General features: G+C 44.9%; 1 protein-coding gene across 4 annotated transcripts in view; it reads left to right on the forward strand.

Annotated features, from left to right (window-relative positions):
• The window catches only part of PALM2AKAP2 (PALM2 and AKAP2 fusion), a 391,958-nt gene that overhangs the window by 141,620 nt on the left and 223,006 nt on the right, over positions 1–27,332 (forward strand). For 3 of the 4 annotated variants that reach the window (XM_054032673.1, XM_054032675.1, XM_054032674.1), the window contains exons 4-7: positions 7,850–7,964; positions 9,119–9,140; positions 20,010–20,111; positions 25,410–26,111. In XM_054032673.1, coding sequence (XP_053888648.1) covers positions 7,850–7,964; positions 9,119–9,140; positions 20,010–20,111; positions 25,410–26,111 — 941 coding nt within the window. The remainder of the gene's footprint in view (positions 1–7,849; positions 7,965–9,118; positions 9,141–20,009; positions 20,112–25,409; positions 26,112–27,332) is intronic. The other variant, XM_054032676.1, reaches the window with a different exon arrangement.

Below are 27,332 nucleotides of genomic sequence, written 5' to 3' on the forward strand. Positions count from 1 at the left end.
AATCCATGCGCCTCTCCTGGTCTGTCTGAGGTCACTGCAGAGAAGGCACTATTAGTGGACGTGGCACATAGATAAATGGTTGAGCAGTTTAAGATTCTTGGTTTCCAACTGTGTGGCTCTGGTGTTAACCCCTGCTATGGGACCAGCACATTCTCTTAGAGCAGATGGGTGGTTTTGTGGTTACGACAGCAACCTGGCATATAGGCGATAAGGATTCAATGCTTAGCTCTGCCAGAATGATACAAGAACTTGCATAGAATAAAACAGACTCCTCCACATTGTCTGCTTCTGTGAGATGGTCCAAAGCCCAGTCGGGACTAGAACCAAGGATAGTCTCTGAGGTAACTGTAGAAAGACCCTGGGATAAGCAGGAGTAAAGTCCACTGAAGTAAGTGAGAACTGCATCTTTTGTGTGCCTCCTCGGCCTCCAGGGGATATGGGTCTGTTACAGTTCTCAGCTTGACAGCCTGCCTCTTTAGCTCACGCTAGAGCAGCCCATGCTTTTAACTCTACAGGTCTGTGGTGCGTTGGCCAAGATGGTGGCTGTCACCCCAGATCTGAATGTGACCCTGAGGTAGTAGAGGTGACATGTCAGAGCTCAGCCCACTGTTCCACATGTACCCTCATCATTCCTTCCCCCCCCCCCCCCCCCCGAGTTATTTTCTTGCCTATAAAGCCTTTCCTGTTTCCCCACTCGTGTTCTGGATCCTTGTGTCTTGAATCCTGAAGTTCTGGCCAAGCAGACCTTTCCTCGTTGCTGCTGCTGTGCGGCTTTTCCTCTGGTGTAATACGTACGTACGTACATACATAAGAGTTCATAATTGCCATTGCATTGCTACCTTCCTTGCAGAAATGATAGGATTGCTCCACAGAGCTGTCTGGGGTTTATGCATAGCTGGCATGGACCAAAGAGACCTGATCGATCTTTCTTAAAAGTTTAATCTTCTTGCTGTTACTGTCTCTATCGCACTGAAACCATGGTCTCTTCAAAACAAAACACACAAGATTTTCCCCCGGCATCAGTTTCTCTAGGCGCCATTTACACTACTGAAGTTAATTAACCAGGCTAAGGGAGGCTATATTTTAGAAATTGAAGCACAGTTCTGCCGCTCATGAATCTGCGCATCCTCACTGCAGAACAGTATGTGGCAGCCCCAGCCCCACTGAATGCTGCTCAAACCTATGTTCACGGTGTGTACGTGTGTTGCGGTTGGGGAGGGGTGCAGGCGAGAAGAGACTCCCTTCATCAGAACAATTTCTATCTCCTGGCAGAGGAAAGAGGGAAAGCCAGAGCCGCAGGGCCCCTCCTTTTTGGTGAGGGCAGCAGAGAGATGGTGAGCCCATGTTTCAGGTTTGAGGAGACCCACAGCCTGAGACTTCATCTGCTCGGTGATCGGGAGACAGGCCACTCACACATGTGCATGCAGATGTCCCTTTCTGTTCCCCACCAGGCTTATGTACAGCCCGAATCCTTGGCTGGTCTCCTCTACCCCCACGCCTAGACTCTCTCTTTACTTGGTTCCCCTTCTGTTCACATACCTCAGGTGAATCTCTGCCCCCTTCTCCATGACCTCCTTTTGGAGTATAAGGAGCCGAGAGAGCCTTTTTCCCTTGTCCACGTAAGGAGCATTGGCTGGCTACCTCCCCTCCTGCTGCCCCTTTCCAGCCATCAGCCCCACCCACATGAGGTATGGTTTTCTACATGCAGGATTTCCCTTAGCAGTGTGTTTGCTAGCAAGGTCCATTCTGATCTGAATTCTGTTGCCCTTCAAGGCTTTACCTGTGGAGTGTGGGGGAGTAGGCCTGTAGTCCTCCCAAAGAATGAAGATAGGGAAATGGGCCAACACTGAGGAGAACAGAAGGGGGGTCAAGGAGCCAATGGGGTGGTCCCTGGGCTGCCAGCTGAGGTAGTACTGATGGGGAGATCCAGTTTTGGGGGGGGAAATGGAGGGGAATCTGGGCCTGAGAGGGTATAGCTGGAGCATGGAGGATGAGCCAAAGCTTAGGTGGAAAGGGATTATTTCATAAACCTGTCTGTGAGAAATAGGGTCCTCAGCGGGGGAGTCTTTCCTCCCTCAGCCAGGGATGTGAGGTACCTAACGGGCTCGTAAGCAGGAAAACGCTGCCTAAGAGACAGGGTACCTGTGTAGAAGTGTCTCTTCTCCCCTTGCTCGGGGATGGGGCTGGAACTCTTCTCTTTCATGGGGAGATAGAGTTCTTAACTAATACAGTTGTTGCCAGTCCAACTGTTACTAGACAATTCTTCTCAAACCACGTTAAACCAGGGCAGTAACTAGGCCATCGCATAATTTTATAGCACAGATTGTGACCATGCTAGGTGTGGACATTTGTTATGACCACTGGCATGCACATACAAGAACGCCTCCCTCAATGTGGAGAGGAATATGCAACAGCCTTTGCCTCTTGAGCTATGGTTCCCATACACTTCACTCCAACTCACTGGTTTAGATAAAGCAAAAACAAGTTCATTAACTACAAAAGATAGGTTTTAAGTGATTATACGTGATAGCAAACAGATCAAAGCAGATTACTTAGCAAATAAACAAAAAATGCAAACTAAGCTTAATATACTGAATAGGGTGAAAATCTCCTAATTCATATCCAATCTATGAGATGGTACAAGCAGGCTGCACATTCTTAAGGGGCAAGCTGCCCTTACTTTACAGCTTGGAATCCCCAGGCGTTTCATTCACGGGCTAGAAATCCCTGTAACCTAGGTCCTGCATTTCCCCCAGTTCAGACTTTGTTCCTCGGGTGTTTCTAGGAGTCTTTTGTGTGGGGAGGGAAGAACCCAGATGATGTCCTTCCCTGCCTTACATAGCTTTTGCTCAGGGCAGGAACCCTTTGTTCCAAAGCTTGGTTCCCAGACCAGCCTGTGGAAAAATACTGACATCCCAAGATGGAATCCAGAGATGTGGTCTGATCACATGTCCTTGTAGATTCATAGCAGCCATTACTTACAGGCTGTTTGGAGCGTTCACAGGAAGGATCACCAGGTGGGAGATAAGCTTCTCCTAAGGCCTATTGTTTTTTCCTAATGGCCCATTGTCCTGATTAAGCCCTTCCCCACCCAGCTATCTAGACTGAAAGAATCTTGTCTAGTGGGCATTACCCAGGTGTAACTACATTTGAAATACAGATACATAGTCAATACTCATAACTTCAGAAACAAAAATGAGACATGCCTACAAATAGGATAATCATATTCAGCAAATCATAACTTTTCCAATTACACTTCCCATGACTTATCTTGCATAAAATGCATCATAATTACATCATAATCATCATAATATCACTGTGAAGAATATGGGGTGCAGGGTCAAAATAGCTGAAACATTAGAAGCCACAACTCAAGGCCTGGACTATCATGGCAGTCCTGAGTAGAAACTAAGCCATGAGGCCCAAGGGGTTTTCCTGAAGACTGACTGCAATTGCAGGAGCTGGGGGCATGATCTGTGTATGTGTTTGGAAGGAAATAGACAGCGGGGAGAAAGAAAGCAGACAGCAAGAGAAGCAATGGCCCCTGGAGGAAACTGAGGCAGAGCTTCTCTTGGTAACAGCACTTATTCGAAAGGCTGACTTACATTTCTGAACAAGGAAACTGCCAGACTGTGTTCTGTGTCCATACTGTGTTCAGGGGAACAGGTCTTCTCCTAATGGAAACAACCTGGCAAGGCCCCAAATATTGGCCAGCTGCTCAGGCCAAGGGGCAATAACATTAACCAGTCCATTTTTCACACTGCCTTTATCCTGTCTCTTTTCCCACTCGGGTATTCCCCACAGCATTCCAAACTGTGTTGTTGCTTATTTGGCTGGCATTGCAGATGCAGTCACCTTTGAAATTCCAGCCTGAAATCTACGAAGAAGCCAGGAACAGGAAATTATAAGGGTCTCCTTCCCAGGTGTCAAATGACAATGAAGACCTATTTATTCAGGAGGAAATTATTCAGGAGGTATAAAAGGGGTGTGTGTATTGTAGCAGGGTTGATTACAGCTGAGATTGTGGTAATTATAGTCAGATCACAGATGGTATGTAAGTGTGTTTTGTTTTGTTTTGTTAAATTCAGGTTTGCATGTGTTCATTGTATCATGAACTAAAAAAGAATACAGACCCCTCCCACACAAACACACACCATTTCCAAAGCGTTGGAATTAGCACAGAAATACAGACCACAAAGCGAGACTTGTCCCACACTTTAACCCTTTCACTACTGGCTCTTCAAGAATACGTCACCAGCTAAGATTGCAGCTTAAGCAAGAGAATCCAGTCCTCTGTGGCGGAATGACTGCTTTCTCATAACGTATGTGACACCTGGGTAATACAGTGACGCGCACATTACAAATAAATACATGTGTTCTCTGGTTTCCCTTCAACTTTTTAATTGCCTTAGATAACTCGGTAACATGACATCACTCTAGTAAGCATAGAGAATGCGGCAAATAATGAGGTAACACTATTTCAGGCATAACTGGAAACTTAACATGGCCTTCACACAAGGTAGATCACCTCTTCTCTGCTGCTGTTGTCCCTCAATAGCATGATTCAGTAACCTCTTTGTAACAAATGACAGAGGGCCCAGGGGTGCATAAGGGTTACAGGGTTCCCCTGGGTCTAGGATCTGCATACTAGTTTGCCGAAGAATGTCCTGTAAGGTCTCTGATGAAAGCCTATGTTACGCTGGTGGTCATACTCATTGACGTATGCATGGAAAATAGGTGAGGAGTTCTATGTGTGTAGATATACTAAAAATTATGTTCTCTAGGTCTGGGAGTTAAGGCAGGTCACCAAAAAGTGAGCCACATATTCTTGACAGGCAGGCAGAAAGAGATGCTTCTCTCTCTCTCTCTCTCTCTCTGGCTGGTCGTGTATGCAAAGTGAGTACTGTATGGTTCACAATGGTTGCTCATTCACCGCCTGAGCAAAATGCTGATCAATAGGTTGTGGGCGCTGCAGGAAAAAAACCCAGCAGAGGCTATCCTGTTAGGGAGTAGAGACAATGAACTTTTGGAACTATATCTGGGGTGCAGATGAACCCCCCAGTTATCCCTCATCAGGGGAGGCAGGCTCTGAGCTGGCTTGGCCTCGCAAAAGAAGGGTCTCTGCTATCCTGGTTGAAAAACATGGTGAGAAGGACTTTGGGGTGGGTGGTACCTTATTAGAGAAGAGGGCACTTTGTTAGCTAAGTTTAGGCTCTAGAACAGGGGAGGGCAAACTACAGCCCGTGGGCTGGATCCGGCCTGTCAGGGCTTTCAATCCAGCCCATGGGACTGCCAGCCCTGTGGCGCAGCAGGGCTAAGGCAGGCTCCCTGCCTGCCATGGCCCCGCGCCACTCCCGAAAGCAGCCGGCACCACGTCCCTGCAGCCCCTGGCGGAGTGGGGGGCAGAGGGCTCTGTACGCTGCCCTTTCCTGCAGGCACCGCCCCCTGCAGCTCCCATTGGCTGGGAACAGGGAACTGTGGCCAATGGGAGGTTCAGGGGTGGTACCACAGTGCATGGCAGAGCCGCCTGCCCCACCCCACCCCCAGGAGCCTCTGCCGGACAGTGAGGAAGAGCAGGGACTGGAGGTCCAGCATTTCAGCTGACCAGACAGATTTTTCTCAAGAGTGGACCAGCTCTTCAGAGTACCCAGTTTAGAGCTAGATCCTCAGCTGGTGTAAATCAGCATATCTCCATTGCCTTTAATGGAGTTATGCCATTTTATACTGGTGGCAGTGGTTACAGGCATTCTTATTTAGTGTCAGACTAAAAATCCATGTCCCTTCATCTCCAGCGATCTACCCTGACAGCTTCCCCCTAGTTTCTTTCTTCCCTCTTGTTGCTCTTACTGCTTCTTAAGAGAACCAAAGAAGGGGTTAAAGAAAGCCGAGAACAATATGTGCTGTCAGAAAGACATTGATCTACTGTTGCATCTGCCTGACTGTTCTTTTAACTGGGGCAGCAGGCAGGCAGTCTGGCATGAAAGCAGTAGGGACTTTGGGAGAGAATGGGAGGAGGGGGAAAAAAGACATCACAGAGTAAAACTGAGACAGCAAACAGCCCACTAAGCAATAAAAGAAAATCAAAGCAAAGGCTGAGAGCTTTTTTTTTGTGGTTGAAACAAACTTTCTCTTCTGGCTTGAATCAACCATGACAAACTTCTTCTCCAAAGATCTGAGCTGGTATCCAGGAAATGGTGCACTTAACACCACCCTCCATTATTATGGGCCAGATTTAGATACCCTTACTCATACTTGAGTAACATCTTATTCCATTAATGTCAGTGGGATAATAGATTGACTAGTTCTGGTTTGTTTAAAAGGGGAAAGGAGTTAATTCTCCCTCTGCAATTTTCTGGCTTTGTCAGACGCACATTCTTTTTCCCTACATACCGGTCCACCTGAAATCATTTGGCTAGCAGAAAACAGTATTACAGACTTTGTAGTACGGAATGCTGCAACCACCGATTTTGCAAAAAAACGAATATGTGCGTACCCATCTCTGCAGTGGAAATTCATCAGGCCTCATATATCTTCATCTTTGAGGTATAAACATGCCTGGATAACTGAGCATTGATTGCCAAGGGAAAAGAAAGGACAGGAGCTAGCCATCTCGTAACTAGTACTCTGGTTCTGCGGATGTCCATTTCCAATGTATTCGTTGCGTTAGGAGTGTTCTAAAGAGTGCTCTTTGGTGAGTGATGGGCTGACTTTCCTGTGTAATGTATTCTCAGCCATGCTGTCTGTCCTGTAGCCCGGCGAGAAAAGAAATAGAGGCCAAAACTTTCACATTTGGGTGCCTAATATGAGATTCCTACATCCATACTGAGGCACGTCAATAAGAGGTGCTGGATAGCCATAGCTCTCACTGAAGTGAGTGGGCTTTCTGAACTTTAGATAATCCCGGTTTTGAAACTTCGGCTTTTGCTCAAATCAAACGTTCAATATGACAATTTTTTTATGGATGGTGCAGAAATAGTGATAATGTTGTATATAAGTTAGTGTATGTCATATCTCCAGAAAAATCCTGAACTAGATCCTTCGTTGGTGTAAACCACTGAAGTCAATGGTGTGAGGCTGACTTACACCAGTGGAGGATCTGGCCCTATATAGCTACAATATAACATCATTCTGGTCCTACTTTGAAGAGTACTGAGAGCCCACAACTCTCAATGAAAACCATGAACACTGTGGGTATTTAGCATCTCTAAGGATCACTCTTCAGGGCTTTTCTAGGCAGGTCATGGTATGTATTACCTGCAGGCTGATAGGGATCTGCCCCCATTATCATCCAGAAACAATGGGAAAGGTAGAAAGATGAAACCAAGAATCCTACCCAAGTGAAGGGCCTGTCTGCTGGAAGTGAGCACCACGCAGGCTCAGGAAATCCTGTTAATGGGGCTGGGGCCCTGCCAACCTCTAACAGCTGCTTCCAGTTCCGTCCTTTATGGTGTGGAAGGATTTGGAGATATTTATTTCTCCAAGTATTATTGCATGTTTATATACCTGCCCTACTGAGATTTCCAAAATGGAGCAGGAAGTGGGGGGTGTTAATTTAACAGACAAATGTTCTGAGACAAGTTGATCACATCCAAAATTCCCATCTTTTTGACATAGACCTTTCTATACCACAAATGCTCTAAGCCCTGTCTTCCCTCTAGCCTCCTCCTGTGCCAAGAAACCATTTTTGAACAAGATTTTGAAACTCCCCCGCTGTCTCCTGACCTATTTAACATCCTGATTAATACCTTCGCAGCTAGGAAGCCAATGCTCACTTACCAGGGTGATGCTGCCTTCAGATATCTAGTATGCCACTGAAATAAACGATGGATGGTTTTCCCATGTCTTTCAGGCTGGAACAAGAAATAGAGAAGCTAGAAAGTGAAGAATCCCAGATATCTGCCAAAGAGCAAATCATCTTGGAGAAACTAAAGGAGACAGAGAAATCCTTTGAGGACTTTCAAAAGGTACAAAAAAAGATTCAGTTTCAAAGAGAGTGAAGCCAAGGTGTAATACTGATTGAAAGCAGCGTTTGCAATGTTATGTGCCTTTGCACAGCGGGAGAATAGCGGTGGAGAGTCTAATAAGAAGTGGACTGAGCAAGATAAAAAAAACTCCAGTGCTTTCAAACCCACCTATCTAGGGCAGGTTATTTTGCTACTCACCGGCCTTTCCAAAGACTGCTGGACTTCCTAGGCTTTTTTAGGGTGTGCCATTGGTTTTTGGGGAGCGGTGGGGGTCTCTCCATTTCACTGGAGTGAAAGTGCAGGAATCCTGCAGCCATACTTAAGGAGACAGCAGCCAGATAATAAAAAGTCTGGTTGGAGAGAAACGTCCCCTTCAGCCAGTCCAGAAGTGCACCCGTACATAGACAATCTCTCCTATAGCAGCTGGGTGTGTATGCTTCCCTTCCTTGGGCTCACTCCATTGTGGTATCCTCCTGCTGAGGGTCCAGACCACATTCCACACTCTTGAATATTGCTTCTTACCTTGACCAGCAGGTGCTCTCATGTCAATGACACTAGGTATCCCCTTCCTCTCACCACCCAGCTACCCTCAAGGTGCAGCTGCTCTTCACACTTCTGTTGGCAGTGGGTAGACTATGTACACACGTAGCCCCCCAGCATTGGTGTGAATAGCAGTGTAGCCAGCAACACACGGCATAGGTGAGGAAAGTCACACCTGAAGGGTGTGGGTACATATGAGAGTACATACGCTGCACAGCTCTCTATTCACCCAAGCCATAACTCCTTGTTTACACTGCTGGATTTAACAGCGTGGTGTCCCATGGGTGGAGCTCTTCCCCATTGCAGGGAAAGACTGCGATGGTGGGGGAAAGGCTCTGGCAGGGGCTGAGTCTTTTCCCCGCTGCCTCCCGCCTGCCTGAGTCTTTCTCATATTGCTACACACGGCCTGCGTTTCACGGCAGCGTGTAGCTACACATTCCCTATCTGCTGCTGCTATCGGTGTGTAGACATATAGCCTTAGAGCTCGGTAGTTCTCTCCCACTTTATAAACCTCAAAGAGGCACACAGCAAACCCAAGATAATTCTAGAGTAAAAACTTGGAGACTTCACATCACATGAAGGCATAACTGATCCCCATATTTGTGTCTTTACAGAGCTTCTCACACCAGGATGGTGGTAAGTGCCTCTACACCATTATGTATATCTACAGTTTTAACTGGTGATGTGTGATAACAATTTGTTGCTAAGTGTTACAGGGTGGGGATTATTGTTTTTATGATTTGTTAGATGTGGTTGGGGTTTGTTTGTTTTTTTTTTGCTTTGTTATTACTGTGGCATCCCCACAAATTGAACTACTGCTGTACACTGTGCTTTGCAATGCATTTGTGTAAATAGTCGTGGGGGGACAAATTGTCCTCTGTGACATCAGTGTAACCCAGAGAAACTCCATTAACTTTAAATATGGTGGCTGATCTTTATGTCCATCATTTCCAGAGTGTTTGTCCGTAGAAGAACTTTTATTTTTTGGTAGCACAGACTGCTGTAGGACTCAAGAATGATGTTTCTTACAAATTCTATGTGATCCCCATTCTAAGATGTTAAAAAGTGTGCAAAAGAAACACCGGATGTGTCTGGGTGTAATTAGGGCAGTGGGGTTTACATAGGCCCGGCTGGATGGGGTTTCATTGGTGCTGATGTAGATCTGTTCCATCCAAGCCCAATGCCGTCAGTGTTCTCTGCCACGCTTTCTTAATATGCCTTTCGCTTTGCCATTCAAATATCACCCTAGAATTGCTTTTCCATCTGCCTCCTGCATCATCCTTAACCATCTCACTGACTGGAAATAACATTAGCTGAAGCACAAGGACATTTCGAGAAGACCGTGATCCCAGTGGCTATTCGGAGCTAGATCACATAAACAGAAACCTTCAGACAACCTGTCACAAAAATGTCACCTAGCCCCAAATGGCCAAATCATATGTAATTCACATACTGGCCTTTCTTTCAACTCATGCTTGCTGTCAGCAAGAGGCTAGGCCTCCAAAGAAGGGGGCCATGGCCCTCCCACATTTTACTGGCTGTAATGACAAATGACGGGGGGAGGGAGTTGGGAGGAGCGGGGGCGGGGTCTTGGGGAGAACAGGTGGCATTGGGGAGAAGACAGTTCAGGCACCTGTGGGCCCCCTCCCACCCTTTTTAGGGCACTTCCTCTGCTCCTGTCCAGGTCATGACGTGTAGGCCTGTAGGGCAGGCTGGAAAGCAATCTCTCTCCTGTGAAAAGTTTCAGAGTTTTTGAAAATGTTCATCCCAAATTGGGACAAATTGGTCAAAAATGCAAAAATGCTCATGGGAGAGAGAGACTGGTACGTTCAGGTTCAGGAGAACTTCAATGGAATTTTTCGGCATGCTCCATGGGCTGCCCACTGCCCGACTCCTGGGGGACCCTGGCTGCCTGCTGAGTCCGGCTGCTGCAGAACCCAGGAGCCGGGAAGCCCAGACTCCCGGGTCGACCTCCAGGTGGGCTACTGAGGAGCCTTGAAGCCCTGCCTCCATGGCAACCGAGCTGGCAGTCTGCCTGGGCTGCTGAGGAGTAGGAGAGCTTGGGGGAGGCAGGTGGGCAGGCAGGCAAGCTGACAGGAAACAAGGCAAGTTTCTGTCAGGTGCCTGGTGTCAGGAATCAGGGCCTGCAGCTGAGCCTGGGGCCAAGTAGCTGTGCTGCAGCTGAACACCCTAATTGCCTTTCAGTCACTCAGGTGGTTTGGGCATCACCAGACCTGCTCTGAAGGCCAGTGGCTGCAATCTCGCCTGTGCCTGCCTTGTTCCCAGCCTTGCGGCTGCTCTACTGCAGTCCTCTCCAACCCTGTTCGGTTCCTGCCTCCAGCTCTGACCACTAGGCCAGACTGCCCATGCCCTGTTCCACGACGCCTGGTTTCCATCAAAGGTTTAATCATAATAGACCTATTCCCATGGAATGTTTCTCTTTCCACAAATCGTCATTTTCTGATAACATTCCATCAGAAAATTCCCATCCGACACTATATGCATGCTAGGGAAATGAAAGCCAGCAATAGCTTATGCAGCCAACAGGGCATCATACAATATTCATATCCTAGACTTCTCTGCCACATGCTACCAAATGCTGCAAATTCCTTTCACATACCATCGAGACACTCCCCCTTGTGTGGTGTGCTCTCACCGTGTTCATAAAATGACGATTCCTCTTCATATAGATTAATAACTTGTGTTGATTACATTTAGATTACTTCCCAGAGTAAGTATATTCTCTGTGTGATAACTCTCACAGATAGAAAAGATTGCTTTGACGGATGTGTCTACCATAATAACTAGTGTATGGATTCAATGTCCCAAATGCACATGATGTGCCTGAATACTGAACTTTTCATTTAGGTTTGTGAGTTAGCTGAAAGCTTTATAAATTCACTAATAGCCAGACAACCCCTTATGAACTAAACACCGATGGTGGACGATGCATGTTTTTTATTCCATCATTTATCTGCAGTAACATGCACTCCAGAGACTGGTTCTTGCTATTCATCACTGAATGGATATGATGTAAGGCACTGACATTAATGCTAAGGCCTCCAACTATTGGCTAAATCATATCCCAGTTTCTGGTCTTCAAACATGGATGAGGATGGCATGGAATGGTCCTAACACATTAGGACAGTGGGATTTTCACTTGCAGACCACTAAAAAATTTCAAATGGAGGTGGAAATCTTAGATGTAGTCTGCAGACCCCCCCAAGGGCCCACAGGCTGAACACCACTGTTTTATGATAATGACAGCCTTTCACAGACCCCTTAGACATAGTCTGTGGACACCAGGTTGAAAACCACTGCACTAGAGCATTGGGGCTGTGATCCAGAGACTACTGAAGTAAATGGGAAAACTCCCACTGACATCAGTGGGCTTTGCATCAAGGCTGTGCTGTCCCCAAATGAATACATTATTTCACTTTTCAGTGGTGCCTAAGCTGGGATCAGGCCCTAATTAACATGAGTAAGTACTTCTGGTTAGGAATGGAGAAACTGACTTGACTGTCTTAAGAACCTACTCCAAACCTCAACCAAATACTTCCAGCCTTCAGCCAAAGCTTCTCTGGACTTGTTTGGCAACCAGGTTTTCTAACAAGCTTCCCTCAGCTGGAAAAGAAACACTACCAGTGTGAGTAGCTTTTCTTGTAGTAGTTTGGTTCTTTTGCTTCTGATTCAATAGTATGTAAACTACTAATAATAAACTAGTCTGTGTTGCTTCGTTCTGACTTTAACCTAACCAGCCCACCCATCCCCATGCTATATAAAATACCCAAGCAGACCAGCGTCCTCCATTTGTATTTTTTATTATTATTATTCACTGCATCCGATGAAGTGGGCATTCACCCACGAAAGCTTATGCTCCAATACATCTGTTAGTCTTAAAGGTGCCACAGGACTCTCTGTTGCTTTTATTATTCACTGGGCATCATTGCTGGATGGATTCTCCTTCTCTTGACAACTTCAAATGAAGACATTCCGGAAGAGATGTTTTGAGCAAATACAAGTCATTGGGCTCGGTGCAGGAGTAGCTGGGTGTGATTCTAAGGCCTGCACTACGCAGGAAGTGAGACTGGATGATCTAATAGTCCATCATGCCTTAAAGTCTATGAATTATAAATCACTTTACTATATGCTGTACATAAACAGATGAAGGCACCATCCTTGCCCATAGGTGCTAGATTACACTGAAAGGCTGAGGAGAAAGAGGTCATCGGATGTGTTTCCAGAGTAAGGGATAGCATGGAGGAAAGATGAGAAAACTGGGGGGGGAAATACAGAAGGGACATTTAGGCTCCAGTTGTAGAAAGGCCTACGCCGATGTCTAACTTTACTCATGTGAGTAGTCCCATTGAGCTCAGTGTGATTACTCACAGTCCACAGAGGTAAGCTCATGAGCAAGCCTTTGCAGGATCAGGCCTGAGGAAGCAGGCCTGGGAGAAGTATAGGCAGCAGGAAGAGGAAGAGTAGTGGGAATCGATGGCAGAGATGTAGACAGGACTGGAGCTGTGTAAAGACTAGAAGCTGAGCTTGACAGAAAGGAGGAGAAGGACCTAACAGAGAGATTTTGGGCCAGATGCTCCTCTGTAGAACCCCTCCCATCCTGAGGCTGCCCTGCACTGAGCCAGCAGCCTCAAGGGTCCCCGATTGCACCCAGGTTTTCCCAGAGTATATAAGGAAGCGTGGCCACATCTTCTTCCTCCCAGCCATGCCCCTTGTTCCAGTTGCAGGGATGGGAAGAGAGATGTAGAAGTAACTACCAAAGGTCTGCAGGGAAACCCCCCAAGCAGGGAAGATCCTTCAGGGGCTTGATCTACTGTATTTAAAGCAACCTTGCACTGCTGGAGCACTATAAAGCTGCCCTGAGGCAGAGGATGATCTGGCCTCTGCAGAGGGGAGTGAGAGAAGGAAGATGATTTTAGCAGTAGCATTTTTTGCTGGGCATGGGCAAGATGATAGGCTGAGATTCCAGACAGGAGGGAGTTGTCAGTCAAGACAATGTGTCTCCACTCGAAGGCCTCTGAGTAGATACAGCATAGAACAGGATACTCAAACCATGGGTCTTTAAATAGTATTATCAACATGTCTGGAGGTTTCCCCACTTATTTTTAAATGCAACCAGACCTAGATTGTGGGGCAAGCCCTGAGTCGGAGTCAGAAGAGATCACAAAGCTGCCTTTTTTTGGTGGGGAGGAGTGGATTGAAGTAAGGGGTTCCTGTAAATTTCAGCTGGAGAAGAGCGGTAATTTCTTCTTTTACACCATGGGTGGTAACAGGCACCCTGCTGCCAGTGTCCCTGGCAGTGTTTATTGGTTCACGTGGTCCTTGTTGATGAGGCAGTTGGGAGTGAGTCACTCAGATCTCCTCAACCAAAAATAACATGTGAGGGGTGCCCTCTGTTTTAGGCAGAGAAGTTGTCTACGTTTTGCTGCAGGGATAGAGAAGGAACTTTAGCCTGCCTTTGCCCGGCCGGAAGAATTAATATATGCATTGGGGAAGACTGCCAGCTGAACTAAATCAAAGGGCCTCCCTTCACTGATGCAGGTTACAGTTCTCTCTCCTCTTTTAAATGCTGTTTTATTGGAAACATTTATAGGCTGTTGGTGGTGAGCAGGGCCAGCTCCAGGCACCAGCTTACCAAGCAGGTGCTTGGGGTGGCCACTTCGGAGAGGGGCGGCACGTCCAGCTGTTTGGCGGGAATTCGGCGGATGGTCCCTCACTCCTGCTCGGAGCGAAGGACCTCCCGCTGAATTGCCGCCGCAGATCGCGATCGTGATCGCGGCTTTTTTTTCTTTTGTTTGTTTGGCTGCTTGGGGCGGCCAAAACCCTGGAGCCGGCCTTGGTGGTGAGAGGATTTTTTGTAAGAGTAAGAGGCAGATCAGACATTCCTGAGGCCATCCTAACGTATGTCAGGCTTCATCTTGCCTACAGGTGTCCAAAAGGAATTCTACCTGCAGAGCAGAATATGTCTTTGCCAGTTAGGAGACTTTATTATACAATTGTTATTGTTTGGCCTTGCTCTGAAGCATCCGGAATTGGCCACTGCCGGAGGAGGGACACCAGAATAGAGATGAATCCAGTAAGGCAAATGTTTTGTTCCCAGGGTGAATGCTGCTGATTGTGACAGGCATTGTGCAAGCTGGGGCAGGGCCCTCTGCACCCCTTCTCACTTCAGCCATCCGCCACATGTACCTGTGCAGGGCCAGCCACAACCAGACATTTAGCCCAGATATTTCTAACATGGGTTCTTACCATTAATCTTCTACATCCATAGGTGGGCACCTATATACCAGGTGACCTGATTTTCTGCTTTCTGGTACCGAAGTCAATGGCAGTTGCAAGTGCTCAGCACCTTTGAAAACCTGGCTACTTATATTTTGGGGCCAGATAGTCAAAGGTATTTAGGCACAAAGGTGCAGATAGTTTTCAAAAGCACCTAAGTGAATTAGGCACCCAGCTCTGCTTAATTTAAATGGGTGCTAGGCACTAAGGTACCAAATTGTATTTACAAAAGTGTCTCTCTGCACCTTTGCGTGCCTAAATGCCTTTGTAAAACTGATCCTAAGTGTTTCAGTGTAGGCAACCCCAGTTATAAAATGGTGGCCGGGGTATTTTCCGGGGTTATCATAGCACCCTCACTAGTGGCGCTTCTCGAGGATCCAAAAGTGACTTCCCCTTTCATTAAAGTTTACCTGCATCTTGAGGCTAACTTTCCTCCCAAGTTAGCAAGAAGCAGGATTTCACAGAGGTTGACAGGAACGTCCAAATCCAATGCAAACTAAAACTAAGCTTTTATAATATAAATAGATAATCAGAGCAAAAATACAGCTGATGAGATGTGTGTCTACCATCATCATAACCACTTCACTTGTATGTTATATTGCTGCCCCTCGCCCTTCATCTGTTCCTTGTCCTTAAATTATAAACTCTTCAGGGCAAGGACCAGGGCTTTCTATACATGATACCACGAATGAACCATTAAACCTCTTGTGTTCTGCTCTCCCAGAGAAAGTACATGTTGCAAGCCCACCACATGGATGATTGGGAGGCATTGTTTGACCAAAGATCAGTGTTTGGCAAAAAATTAATAATCTTTTTTCTTTCTGCCGTCTGAACTGGAGACAAGTTAGTAAGCATAAACTATAGCTGACCTCAGTAGGAAGAAACAGGTAGGTAGCCAATAGGGAGCTCTCATATTATGTAAATTTTTAAACATCTTTCAGAGGAAATAGGAAGAGCTGAATCACTGCAGACCAACCATCTCTCTGACCATCACGGCTACCAGACCCCTCAGAGGAAAGTGCAAGGAAACCTGTGATGGACAATGAATGAATAACCTGCTAAAGCACAGAGCCGAGTGCACCATCTACCACTCATGACCCTCATGTCAATTGCTGACACTCCCTGAAGGACCTGGAGTCATTGAGGGACCAGCAGATCATCTAGTCTGATCTCCTGTACAGCACAGGCCACCAACACCCACACTAAGGCCACCCGAAATCAGACAAAAGCATTACAGCCCTGAGGAAACACAACTATTATGTGCCACGGGCCACAACAAGAGGAGCTGAAGTGCTCCAATGCTTAAGGCCCATGAACTGGCAGGATGCTGATTAAGTGAGATATGCCCAGAGGATCCAGGCAAGTGCCCCACGCTGTAGAGTCCATAAACCAGCGAATAAATTGCTCTGTGCTCATGTTTCTTCTATCTGAGACACTGGCTGTTGAGCATCTTCCTTTTCATTCAAACAGCAGAAAAGTGACTATATAAAAATGACTCATGGAGCCAAGAGAAGTCAGGTTGAATTGGAAGATGGAAAAAGACATCGTTTTTATTTCTAAATGACCATTTTTGAACTCTAAGTCAATGAGGCAAACAAACAGCACTCCCACATTGTCACTTGCCACAGCGTAACTGCACTTTGACTGACTGCTTCAGATCACCCGGTGAGAGGACGCCGAATAGAAATGACTAGGCTGGGGACAGCAGGCCTGTCACATGCTGACTCTTACATTGTCATACTACAGCATATCAGTGCCCTGGCGGCACATCACAGACAAAGAGCTGACAAGCCCTTCATTTAAACATGGCATGAGATGTGCTACCAAAAGCATCCGCTATCCCTGCACAATGCTGCAATGGACATTGGAGAGACAGTATAGAGCTGGGCTGTATGTATAATGTGTTTCCATCACTCTCGATTAGGCTAGAATTACAGAGAGCAATTACTAAGTATAAACCACGTTCAGATCTGGTGTGACTCCTTGGATTGGGGGCTGCTGGAAGCGGCGGCCAGTACGTCCCTCGGCCCATGCCACTTCCCGCAGCCCCCATTGACCTGGAGCAGCGAACCGTGGCCAATAGGAGCCACGATCGGCTGGACCTACAGACAGGGCAGGTAAACAAACCAGCCCGGCCCCCAGGGGCTTTCCCTACACAAGCGGTGACCCCAGTTTGAGAAACACTGCCCTAGAGAGATTTACTGTTGGAGAAGGAATTGCAACGCAGATGTCCTGGTTCCCAGTTTTCTGTTCCAACTAGACCCTCCATAGTCTGGTTGAACAACTATTTATTGGATTTCCATTGCTTCCAGAACAATCTGCTTCATGTTCTGGCACGTAGGAAAGAGCCAGCCATTCTGCATGTGGAAAACGGATTTCAGAAACTTGCTGATGCAGATTCCCAGAATAACTGCACAAAGGAATGGTACCCGTATCTCACCAAAGGCAAGAAACCTTGTAAAAGAGAGAGCAGCTGTTACTGTCCATTGCTCAGTGAGCTGTGTCCTAAATAATTGTTTCTCTCAGGCCTTATTGCAGCAAAACAAAAAAGCTTTCAGACGGCACTATGCATTTAAAACAAAAAGCCCCGTTCCGGAGGCTTACGTTTGCCCCCTGAGGTGTGAAATAAAGAATATTTCCCAAACCCAGCTCTTGCTTTCAAAGGCACTGGGTACAAATCACATATATGTGTTTCCATGAGGAATGTGGGTTCTGTAGTGGTGACAGATGCTGGATTGGCAGCATTAGATAATACCTTTCTCCATTACACCCACAACGGATACAGCATGAGCAGTGGCAATGGAAGTTTCCTCACTCAATTAAGGTGCCGCAGCCGAGAGCTGGAGGAAGACTTCTAGGCTGTCACCTCCGTAATACTCACCCAAGATTATAATTCACCACTTGTGCAGCTTTACTGATGGTACCAGTGATGGAGGCTCTAGTGTAGACCAGGCTGAGGCCCTTTTACCACCATGTCCTGACTTTCCTAGCACAGACACCGCTTCAGAGATCAGAGCGTAATTCAGCCTTTAGACCCCTTTTCTGCTTCACCTTTTTACTGAGACTACCAACAACTATGATGGTGGGTTTTGTGAGGTGCACGTTTGCTCACAAAGAAATAGATGAAGCAGCCACCAAATGAATTCTTAAGCCTGATTTCTCCCCCCTCCTGCCTGGGTCCACATACAGACAGACACTGCAGAGACCTTCCCATCTCTTCTGTTTACAAGCTGTGGGAGAGATCAAAGCAGGCAGATTTTTTTCCCCTCCAGTATTTATTGTTTTAACAAGACTAGTATACACCAGACTTAGAAGAAACAACATCATCTATATTTTTTAACCCCAAGGACTGGAAGATTTGTGTTTTGAGAGAACAGAGAATACAGAATCTCTTATTTACCATAAAATTTGGTGAATATCAGAATTTTGCTAAAACCTATCAGGGTGGCAGAGAAAATTGCCTTGACTTGCTCCTGAGCTTCTCTCAGAAGGATGGTCCAGTGATTAGGATGATAGTCTGGGGCTCGGTAGACCTGGGTTCATTTCCCTACTCTGACACAGTCTTCCTGTCTGACCATGACCAAGTCACTTAGTCTCACGCTGTCTCATTGCCTCAGCTATAAAATGGGGATAGTATCACTTTCCTAGCTCCCAAAGGTGCTATGAGTCTAAATACATTAAAGACTGTGAGGCACTCAGATATTACTTCAAGGAAGGGCTATTTAAGTACCTCAGATAGATAGAACTTGTCACCAGAGAAGGTGGAAAGTTCCACAGTGTACAGACCGAAGTGGACCATTTTGATTGAAATAAACCAGGATCAAGAAGTTATCATGAAATATATAATGCCAAACATCTTGCAGTACAAAGTGAGATTGAAAATCAGGGATCCCAGGAAACAGTCTCTATATGTCGCATTTCAGTGGTGGGGGTGGGTAAATGTACCATGCCTTAGATAAGCTTTATTTTTTTATCAGAGGCTATGAGGGAGGCACATTTCTGACTGGAGATAGCAATAAAGACATCATTCTCTGTCTCTGTAATTGAGATCCATGGGGCCCTCACTCTAGGATGGCTATACATATTGTTCCCTGGGGGACTAGGAATCACTAGACTATAGAATTTCAGGGGATCAATGCAGCGATCGGCAGAGTGAGGCAAACAGCCGTGCCTGGAACTATGGAGTCGATTTAACAAACCGCAGGAAATACACCTTGTGACCATAATTCAGTGTTGCTTCAGGAATCAAAATATGGTCTTTCTTCTTCTGCCTAGCATGCAAACATCTTGAATAATTACTTTGTCTTGTGTGCTTAAACCCAGAAACAAGTTCCTAGAGCAGGAGACTGAGAGCTTCTGACTCTGCCATTGGCTGCTAGCATGACCTTGGGCAAGTCACTTAACCTATCTGTGTGTAATTTAGGAATCTGTAAGTACTTCCCTTGGTCTCCCTCCCAGCAGCGCTGTTGTGAGGCTTAGGCAATATTTGTTGACCACTTTCAAGTCCCATTTCAACAAGATCCTGAAGCATGTGCCCAACTGTAAGCATGTGAGTAGTTCTACTAAAGTTAATGCTTAAAGTTAGGCTCTTGTTGACTCAGGGCCAGAGGGATTTGGATGAAATGTGGCACTGTGGAACTGCAAGGTATTATATTCCCACCGAACGTCAAGTAAGCATGGGATCAACCAGCATGGAGACAGTATTTCCCTTACAGGTTAAACTTCAGCCAAATGCCAGCTCACCAACCTATAAAACACAAAATTAATATGACTGATATAAGTCATGACTGATATAAAGGAGCTGGTCTGTCATGCCATTTGATCACTCAGTTACCTCCAGAGTTTTTAAACCTCATTTTATCTGAGTATTTCTCTATAAAACATCCTTTATTCTACCCATTACACGGGGTTCATTCTTTTGTAGAGGTCACTGACCTGATAAAATCCAGAAGCGCCTGACAAATAGTTTGATGTGTGCAACTGACACAAAGTGAGTCATCTGGACATGTTCCCTCCTACCTCAGCTAGTCTACTGAACACCAATCACATGACAGTGACTTTGCACTTTGTTTACTTTGATCCAATTATCCAGTACAAAGCTCTGATGTCTATTGTTTGGGTTGATAAGTTAACACTCTGCTGTCTAAGCAATGAAGCCACTGGGGCTCATAACATTATCTAACTGTATTTTCTGTTCTCTGACACCAGATGCAGTAAATTACATTTACTCCCAGATCCCCGAACTCCCAACCCTCTATTCACGAACAGCAGAGCCAGTTCCTGGGTGGGACGGACCAAGCAGGGTAACTGGTAAGTCTCAAGGAGATCTGTATTTTATTAGCCAATCCAGCAGACACAAACTTCTGTTTATATATATTAACCTTAATGGGACTGGTGCCCAGATATAGTTTAAGTGCCACATGATTAGTATTCTGTGAACAAGTCAAGGCTCTTTGAACAGCAGTGAGCAATTTCAAAGTCATTTATTTATATATTACATACTTTGTGAGTCCTAAAAAGTAGCATTGTACACTTGACAGATTTCTTTTTAGTGGAAGCATTCAGCTTGATTCTCTCTCCATCTCTGCTGATGTAAATGTATGGAATCTAGGCCATGATAATAGCACTTTCCTGCACCCACACAACTTCCATTGAGATGAATGAGACACACACAAACACCAATATGTGCGTAAAACCTTACAGAACAGAAAGAAGCTGTTTATTTCAGCACAATGCTTAACTCTTTCGGGGGCAAAAAAAGGTGTTACATGCCTTTGTGTTTTAGGCTGGGGCTACAGAATTTCAGCCTCAATGCGTTTCTAAACTGGAGCAATTTATGAGCAAGATCATAGCTGTTGATTTTACTTATCTTTTCAATATTGTTCTATTCAAAACCATATGCTCCATGCATTAATGCCAACATGCAGCTCGATACGTCACTGCCATCACAGAGTAGCAATAACAAACGATGGTACATTGGCATTCCAATTATTTCATGCAGCAAGAGAGTGTATCGATTTGAGGTGCAATCCACAAATGGGCGACACTTCATTTGGTTGAGCTCCTCTTTGCAGGGCACCCAGAAAGCGCATCCCAGTGCTAAATCTGACCCGCCTTAGACAGAGATTGATACACCCCGTTTGCCTTTGTGTTTCTAGCTCCATTGTGTCAAAAACACAAAAAGAATAGTCTCTGCTTGTGTATTTCTTTGATAACTGGACTCCATGCACTGCAACAGCTTAAAGGACAGGGCAAGCAGCACACACAGTCAAGATTATTTAACATAAACTTTGTTTTATTACATGTTTAAAGATTGTTGAGAACATCTTTTTAAAAAGTAACAGACTTGATAGCTCTGTTTTTAAAGACCATTTAACAGGCAGAAGCAGTACTCCTTAATATGTACTCTGGGATGTTATTCTTATGAAATACTAAATCAGGTTACATTGTAATTAAACTTGTACAGAACGTGTACTAACAGTAATGCAGGCTCTCGTCTTCAAGTACTGTTGTACTTTCAATGCTTCACTATCAACCAATTTCCAACCGTATTAATAAGTTGTGCTTTTTGCTGTTTGATAAGAACTGCAAAGACAAAAATTAATGACATGGTTTATTTTTCAACAACTTTTGGAAGTATTATACTAGATTCCCATTGCATCTGCAAGTAGATTAACAAAAGCAAAGGTTAGCAAAGTTCTCTCATTCTGCTTTTCCCATGGTAATACATTTCAGCTAGGGTCTGCTTATAAAGGGTCCAATTGTGGAATATTTGCTTATATCAATGTGCATTTACTCACAGGAGTAGTTTGAATCAAGTCATTGGCACTACTTCTGTGAGTAAGAGCTAACTAATGTAAGGCTTGGTCTACACTAACCCCCCCAAATCGAACTAAGGTACGCAACTTCAGCTACGTGAATAACATAGCTGAAGTTCGAAGTACCTTAGTTCGATCTTACCTCGGTCCACACGCGGCAGGCAGGCTCCCCCGTCGACTCCACGGTACTCCTCTCGTCTAGCTGGAGTACCGCAGTCGACGGCGAGCACTTCCGGGTTCGACTTATTGCGTCCAGACAAGACGCGATAAGTCGAACCCAGAAGTTCGATTGCCAGCCGCCGAACTAGCGGCTGGGTATAGACGTACCCTAAGAGTCCCAGGGGCGACATTCTGAAATCAATTTGAAGGGAATAAACGAATATGTAACAATGACAATAAGCTCCCAAATCAGTGCCTTAATACTTAAAGATATAACCACATCTGTTAATTTCTAACACAGATGAGCAGTGAGAAAACAGTTCCTTCCTTCCAACTAGTGTTTTAAATGGTCATTGATGACAATCTTCCAAGTGTTCTGAATTCTTTTGAAACTCTGACCCTAAATGCCTAGGAGATCATTGTACATCAAGAGTTGACATCTGGACAAAGAGATGCATCTTGCAACTCTTTCTAAATGTGGACAAGTCGGTACTTACTTGTATTTCTGGAGACCTTATTCCAAAAGTGTGAAGCCGCTGAGTCCTGCAAGGCCAGATATAGATGTCGGCACCAGTCCTCAAGTCTTCCAGAGGTGCAACTCCCATTGACTTCAGTTGAGTGTTCTGCACATGGAGGGCTTGGAAAATCACAGCCCTGTTCTGCATTAAACAATCTGAACTGCCTCACAGCTGAAACAGACACACCATTTGAAAATGACAGCAACTTTTACATGACTGAGCACTGAAGTGTTTGCCCACGAGGAGCCTGAGTGTTTCAGAGTGGTCAGGTGACTTGCTCGATATCAAAAATCAAGTCAGGGCAGAACCAGTACTGGAACCCTGAGGTTCTGACTCCCAGCCCCAGCCCCAGGCCCTAGCCCCTAGATGATACTTCTCCCAGAAACCCCAGCCAAAAACAAGCAAGCTCCTGCACAGTAATAAAGGGGTTCTTCTTCTCTTGTTTAACCATCTTCATGTCTCTGTAACTTGGATTTAAGGTTCAAATAAGAAGTACTAGATGAGACTTTAGAAACATGAGTCTCAGAGATCCCAAAATGGGGACAAACCAAACAACAGAAACATGCTACTTGTCATGTAATATCCCTAATGAGACACATGGAGACACTAAAACCAATCAGCCAATTAAATAGCAACAAAGAATACAAACCAAGGTTCTGCTTTAAATGCTCCGAGCTAACTGCAGCCCAGCCCTCTGCTGTATTTGTACACAAGCGCAGGAAGCTGTCGTAGGGGCCTCTTATTCCACACATCCAGTCACGGCACAAGCAGCAGGGCATGATCCCTTCATAACACTGGACAGAGCACTGAATGGTATGGCAGATTAAAGTGTTGGCCTGTGACTTGGGGAGCTCATAAACCCACTCCAGTCTCCAAACGTGTGTTGCCCTCAGGAGCAAGGGTTGGCGAGCAAATGAATAGGACCACACTGCACTCCTCCTGCTTGGAGAAGCAGTGAAGGACACTTCACAGCATCTCTCCTTGGCATGCACTCTAATCTAGCAATTCGTAAGGGCACCGGCCGGGTAGATACAGGCAGTCATGCTTTTTCCTGTCAATGAGCTATAGGAATTCCGGTTTCAGACAGTTGTCTTGCTTACCTGCTGGGCACTGGACAGAAAGGTGAATTTGGAAGACAGCAGACTGGTGAGCCACTAACTGCCTCACTCAAGGGGTCCCATGTAGGAGGACCAAGAACTAGAAGCCCCCCTCCCCCTTAAACTCAGCTCTTGTCTTTGTGAGCAAAAGCATGGGGGAACTTAAGAAGGAGGCGGGAGAAAACTGACCAAGCACAAAGGTGTAAATCAATACATCCATACAAACAAATAAAATGGGACTGTCCCACTTTATAAAGTCAGTAGGGATATAGAAAACCTTCACTGTGGCTGCTTAGAATTTTGCTGGCTGTAATCTCAGACGCACGGTGCATAGCTCCAAGTGTCTTAAAAGTGTTTAACGCAGAAGTGGATTTCTCTAGATATGCAAAGAGAAGTCTATTAAGTTTATTTATGCAATAAAGTATAATTAACTTTGCTGCACCCAACCAAAAGAGTGAGAACTGTGTTTTTCTCCGACAATTATTATATGCTCCCTATGCATATGACAGAGTTTGGCCCTAGGAATCTACACATAAGCTTGATAATATGGTGAGGGAGTAGGGAGAATTGAAACCACGCTCAGGTAATTTTTATGTTACCACTATTTTCAAGAAAAATATATATGGATTGTATTGAATATCCGTCCTAGAAAATGCAGCACTGCTAATGGACAGTGTAACAATTTACATGGGGTTGGGTTTTTTTGTATTCACCAATAAGTGACTAGTAAGAGAAATCCTCATAATTTTGTTGCGGTCCATTGTATTGGAATTTTCATGAGACAGCGTGGTAAGTTTCACATCAGCTGGCGACAACTCCCATCATGGCAACTGCAATTAATTGTGCGTTTGTACCTTTTAAGGAGACAGAATGTTTTCATCTTCATATAAGGAGCACTTAAATAGAAAGTTCTGTTCAGACAAGCTGAGAGACCTTTACAATTGTACCTTGAAAACTGAGCTCTAGAGTTTGCACCACGACCTTAGCATGAGGGATATAGTTGTGAGTGGGCTGCCTGTCTACCCCATTGTGTGGTGATCACAATGCTCTTGTTGTTACTGCACCTTTCTTAACTCTTTCATGCTGGGGAATGTTTTCCTTGTTAGTCTGGAATTCATGTGTGTCTATTACCCTTTGTTTGGTCCAGTTTTGAAATCAAGTGCACCCCTATACCGTCTCCCCTTTGAAAACAATGTTTAGGAATCCATAAAAAGAATCAGCTTGGGTACTTCTGTGCTTTTTTTTATATGTACTTTTCATTACAATCAAAATGTTAAAAAAACACCTAACTTCCTAGAGTTACTTACTGATCCAATGGACAGAGGACTGGACAGGAAGCCAGGAAAGCTGAGTTCTGTTCTTAGTTTTGCCATTGACCTGCGGTGTGAGCTGGGCATGTCATTTATGTGATCTGTGCCTCATCTGTGTAGCGGGGGATAATGATAACTACCAAGCTTTGTAAAGTGCTTTGAGAGCTATGGATGAAAGGCATACATAGGAGTAAGTATTCAATAATAAAACAAGCTGTCAGGGGCATTTTATTCCTTCCCAAACAAAATTTTCTAACAGCTGTTTATGGGCTGGATGGTAGGAGGGGGAGCACGTCAGGAGCTTTGAGATCAAATTCTTCTTGGAACCTGAGGCAAGCACAAAGATGAAAGGCTGTGGTAGACCTGCATGTTGTCATCTCATTTTGTCAAAAGTACACCATGAGCCTACTTAACCTAAATGATCTTCACGCTTCTAATTGACCAGAACCCCTTTCTGCACAGATTTAGTTGGAAGAGTATCTCTAGTTTACAGCAGGAGTGCCTCGCATCCCGTTACATAAAGTACTGTATTGTAATAACCAGCTCTGTTCGCAGTATGCACCTCACTTCTAACGTAGAATGCCTGGCTCTTTAGAAATAGCTTCATAGGAAACGGGCACAGTAGTTTTCTCTGTCTGTTTGGCAATTAACCGTTCACTGGCTTTTTTTGTTGTAACATGCACTTCCTCTCTTGTTTTCATTCAAGCTTTGTACGCCATGGAAATTAATGTGGAGAAAGACAAACAGACCGGAGAGACCAAGATTCTCTCTGCATCACCTATTGGCCCAGAGGGGACCCATCAAAGAAGATTCAAAGTCTATGATGATGGTACCAAGGTAGTCTATGAGGTTCACTCTGGAAGCACAGTGGTAGAAAATGGAGTACATAAATTAAGCTCAAAGGATGTAGATGAACTTATACAGAAAGCTGGACAATCAAGTGTAAGAGGAGGGTATGAAATGGCTGTGTCAGCCAGGAATGTGATAGCAGATGGAAACCTTAGCCATGTGAAGGAACAAATGCTCTTCAAAGAGGCAAAATTAGAAATGGTACATAAACCTAGCAAGGGGAATTCTGGGAATCCTCAACACCAAGCGAAAATCTCTGGAGATGAAGTCCCAGAGGCCAGCATGGATCAACCAGTGACAATGATTTTTATGGGTTACCAAAACATTGATGATGAAGAGGAGACAAAAAAAGTGCTGGGCTATGATGAAACTATCAAGGCAGAACTGGTCCTCATCGATGAAGATGATGAAAAGTCCTTGCGTGAGAAGACCGTGACTGACGTATCCACCATGGATGGAAATGCAGCCGAACTGGTCTCCGGAAGGCCTCTGTCTGACACAACAGAGCCCTCCTCTCCGGAGGGGAAGGAAGAAAGTCTGCCCATGGAACCAGTCCCAGGTACACAAAAGAAAAAGCGATGTCAATGCTGTATTATCATGTGACCACTTCTTCCTTCCCTGTTCTGAGCAGCACCTGCTCCATCACTTCCTTAGACCTCACTGTACTTCTAACTGCAATACTGTGAACTGGAAGTGAATGCCTCCATTGCCTTGCAGATGGGTTGCTTTGATTTCTAGTTCTTCAGGAAGATGCACACACGAATATTATTTTCCCACCAAACATACTGTTTGTTTTTTAGTTTTTAGAGTGAGAGAGAAATGGGAAAGTGAACAAACGCTTTCATATTTACTTGATTTTATATAAATATATATATAAAGAAAACACTTTTTATATTTTACTTTATATATCTGGCAGGATTGATCGGATTCCCAATGTTTTGTGGGAGTCTGAATTTCACAGTAGCTAGGTATGAGAGCCTTAAAAAAATCATATTTTAACATTATTTTATAGATTTTGTGGGGTGGAGGGAGCATAGATCATTTTATCATTTTAATTTGCTAAAACTCAGATACACCCTTCTCAAAATGTTTGCATAATTTTGTTGTACATTAACTTTGGAGTTCATTTTGTGGCGTCAAAAAAATGCCATAGGCTATTTCTGCTTATTGGTAAAACCAAAAGTGGACCTTAATTATTCTTTCTAACAAATCACAAATGATGATTTTGCCTTATATAAATCTTCCAGATTACAGTATTGTGCATCTTCTTTATCTCCTTAAATTACAGTGGAAATTACCTTGACATCAAAAACATCCAGCTGTCACCACAAGTGAAATGTAGTTACTGATTTAATTACTTGCCTTTCAGTAACTCTGCCTATGTTTATTTATGAGATTTTTCTGCTGAATACCGGCATATGAGAGATACTATTTTTCTGTTTCCTTCGAACATGAATCATTTTACTGTCTGATCTTGCTCCCAGTGAAGTCAGTGGAAAAGCACCCATTGACCTCAATGGGAGAAAGTACGGGTTCTCACTTTGTACTTTCTTTCAAAGAAGCATTTCTTGATACGTGTAATCAAAGTAAACCTATACACGTACAGACCTAGGACCTGATCCTACCGTCTTTACTCAAGTGAGGTTCCCATGGAAACACATTGGAGCTTTACTTGAGTCGATATTTCAGAAGGAAGGATTATGTTGATTAGGCCAAGATTTCCAAAAGTGTCTAGCGATTTTGGATGCCTCACTTTTGGGGGGGCGGAGTGGTGGGTGCT

This window comes from Malaclemys terrapin, chromosome 6 (assembly GCF_027887155.1).
Source record: "Malaclemys terrapin pileata isolate rMalTer1 chromosome 6, rMalTer1.hap1, whole genome shotgun sequence".
In the NCBI taxonomy this organism is placed as follows: Eukaryota; Metazoa; Chordata; order Testudines; family Emydidae; genus Malaclemys; species Malaclemys terrapin.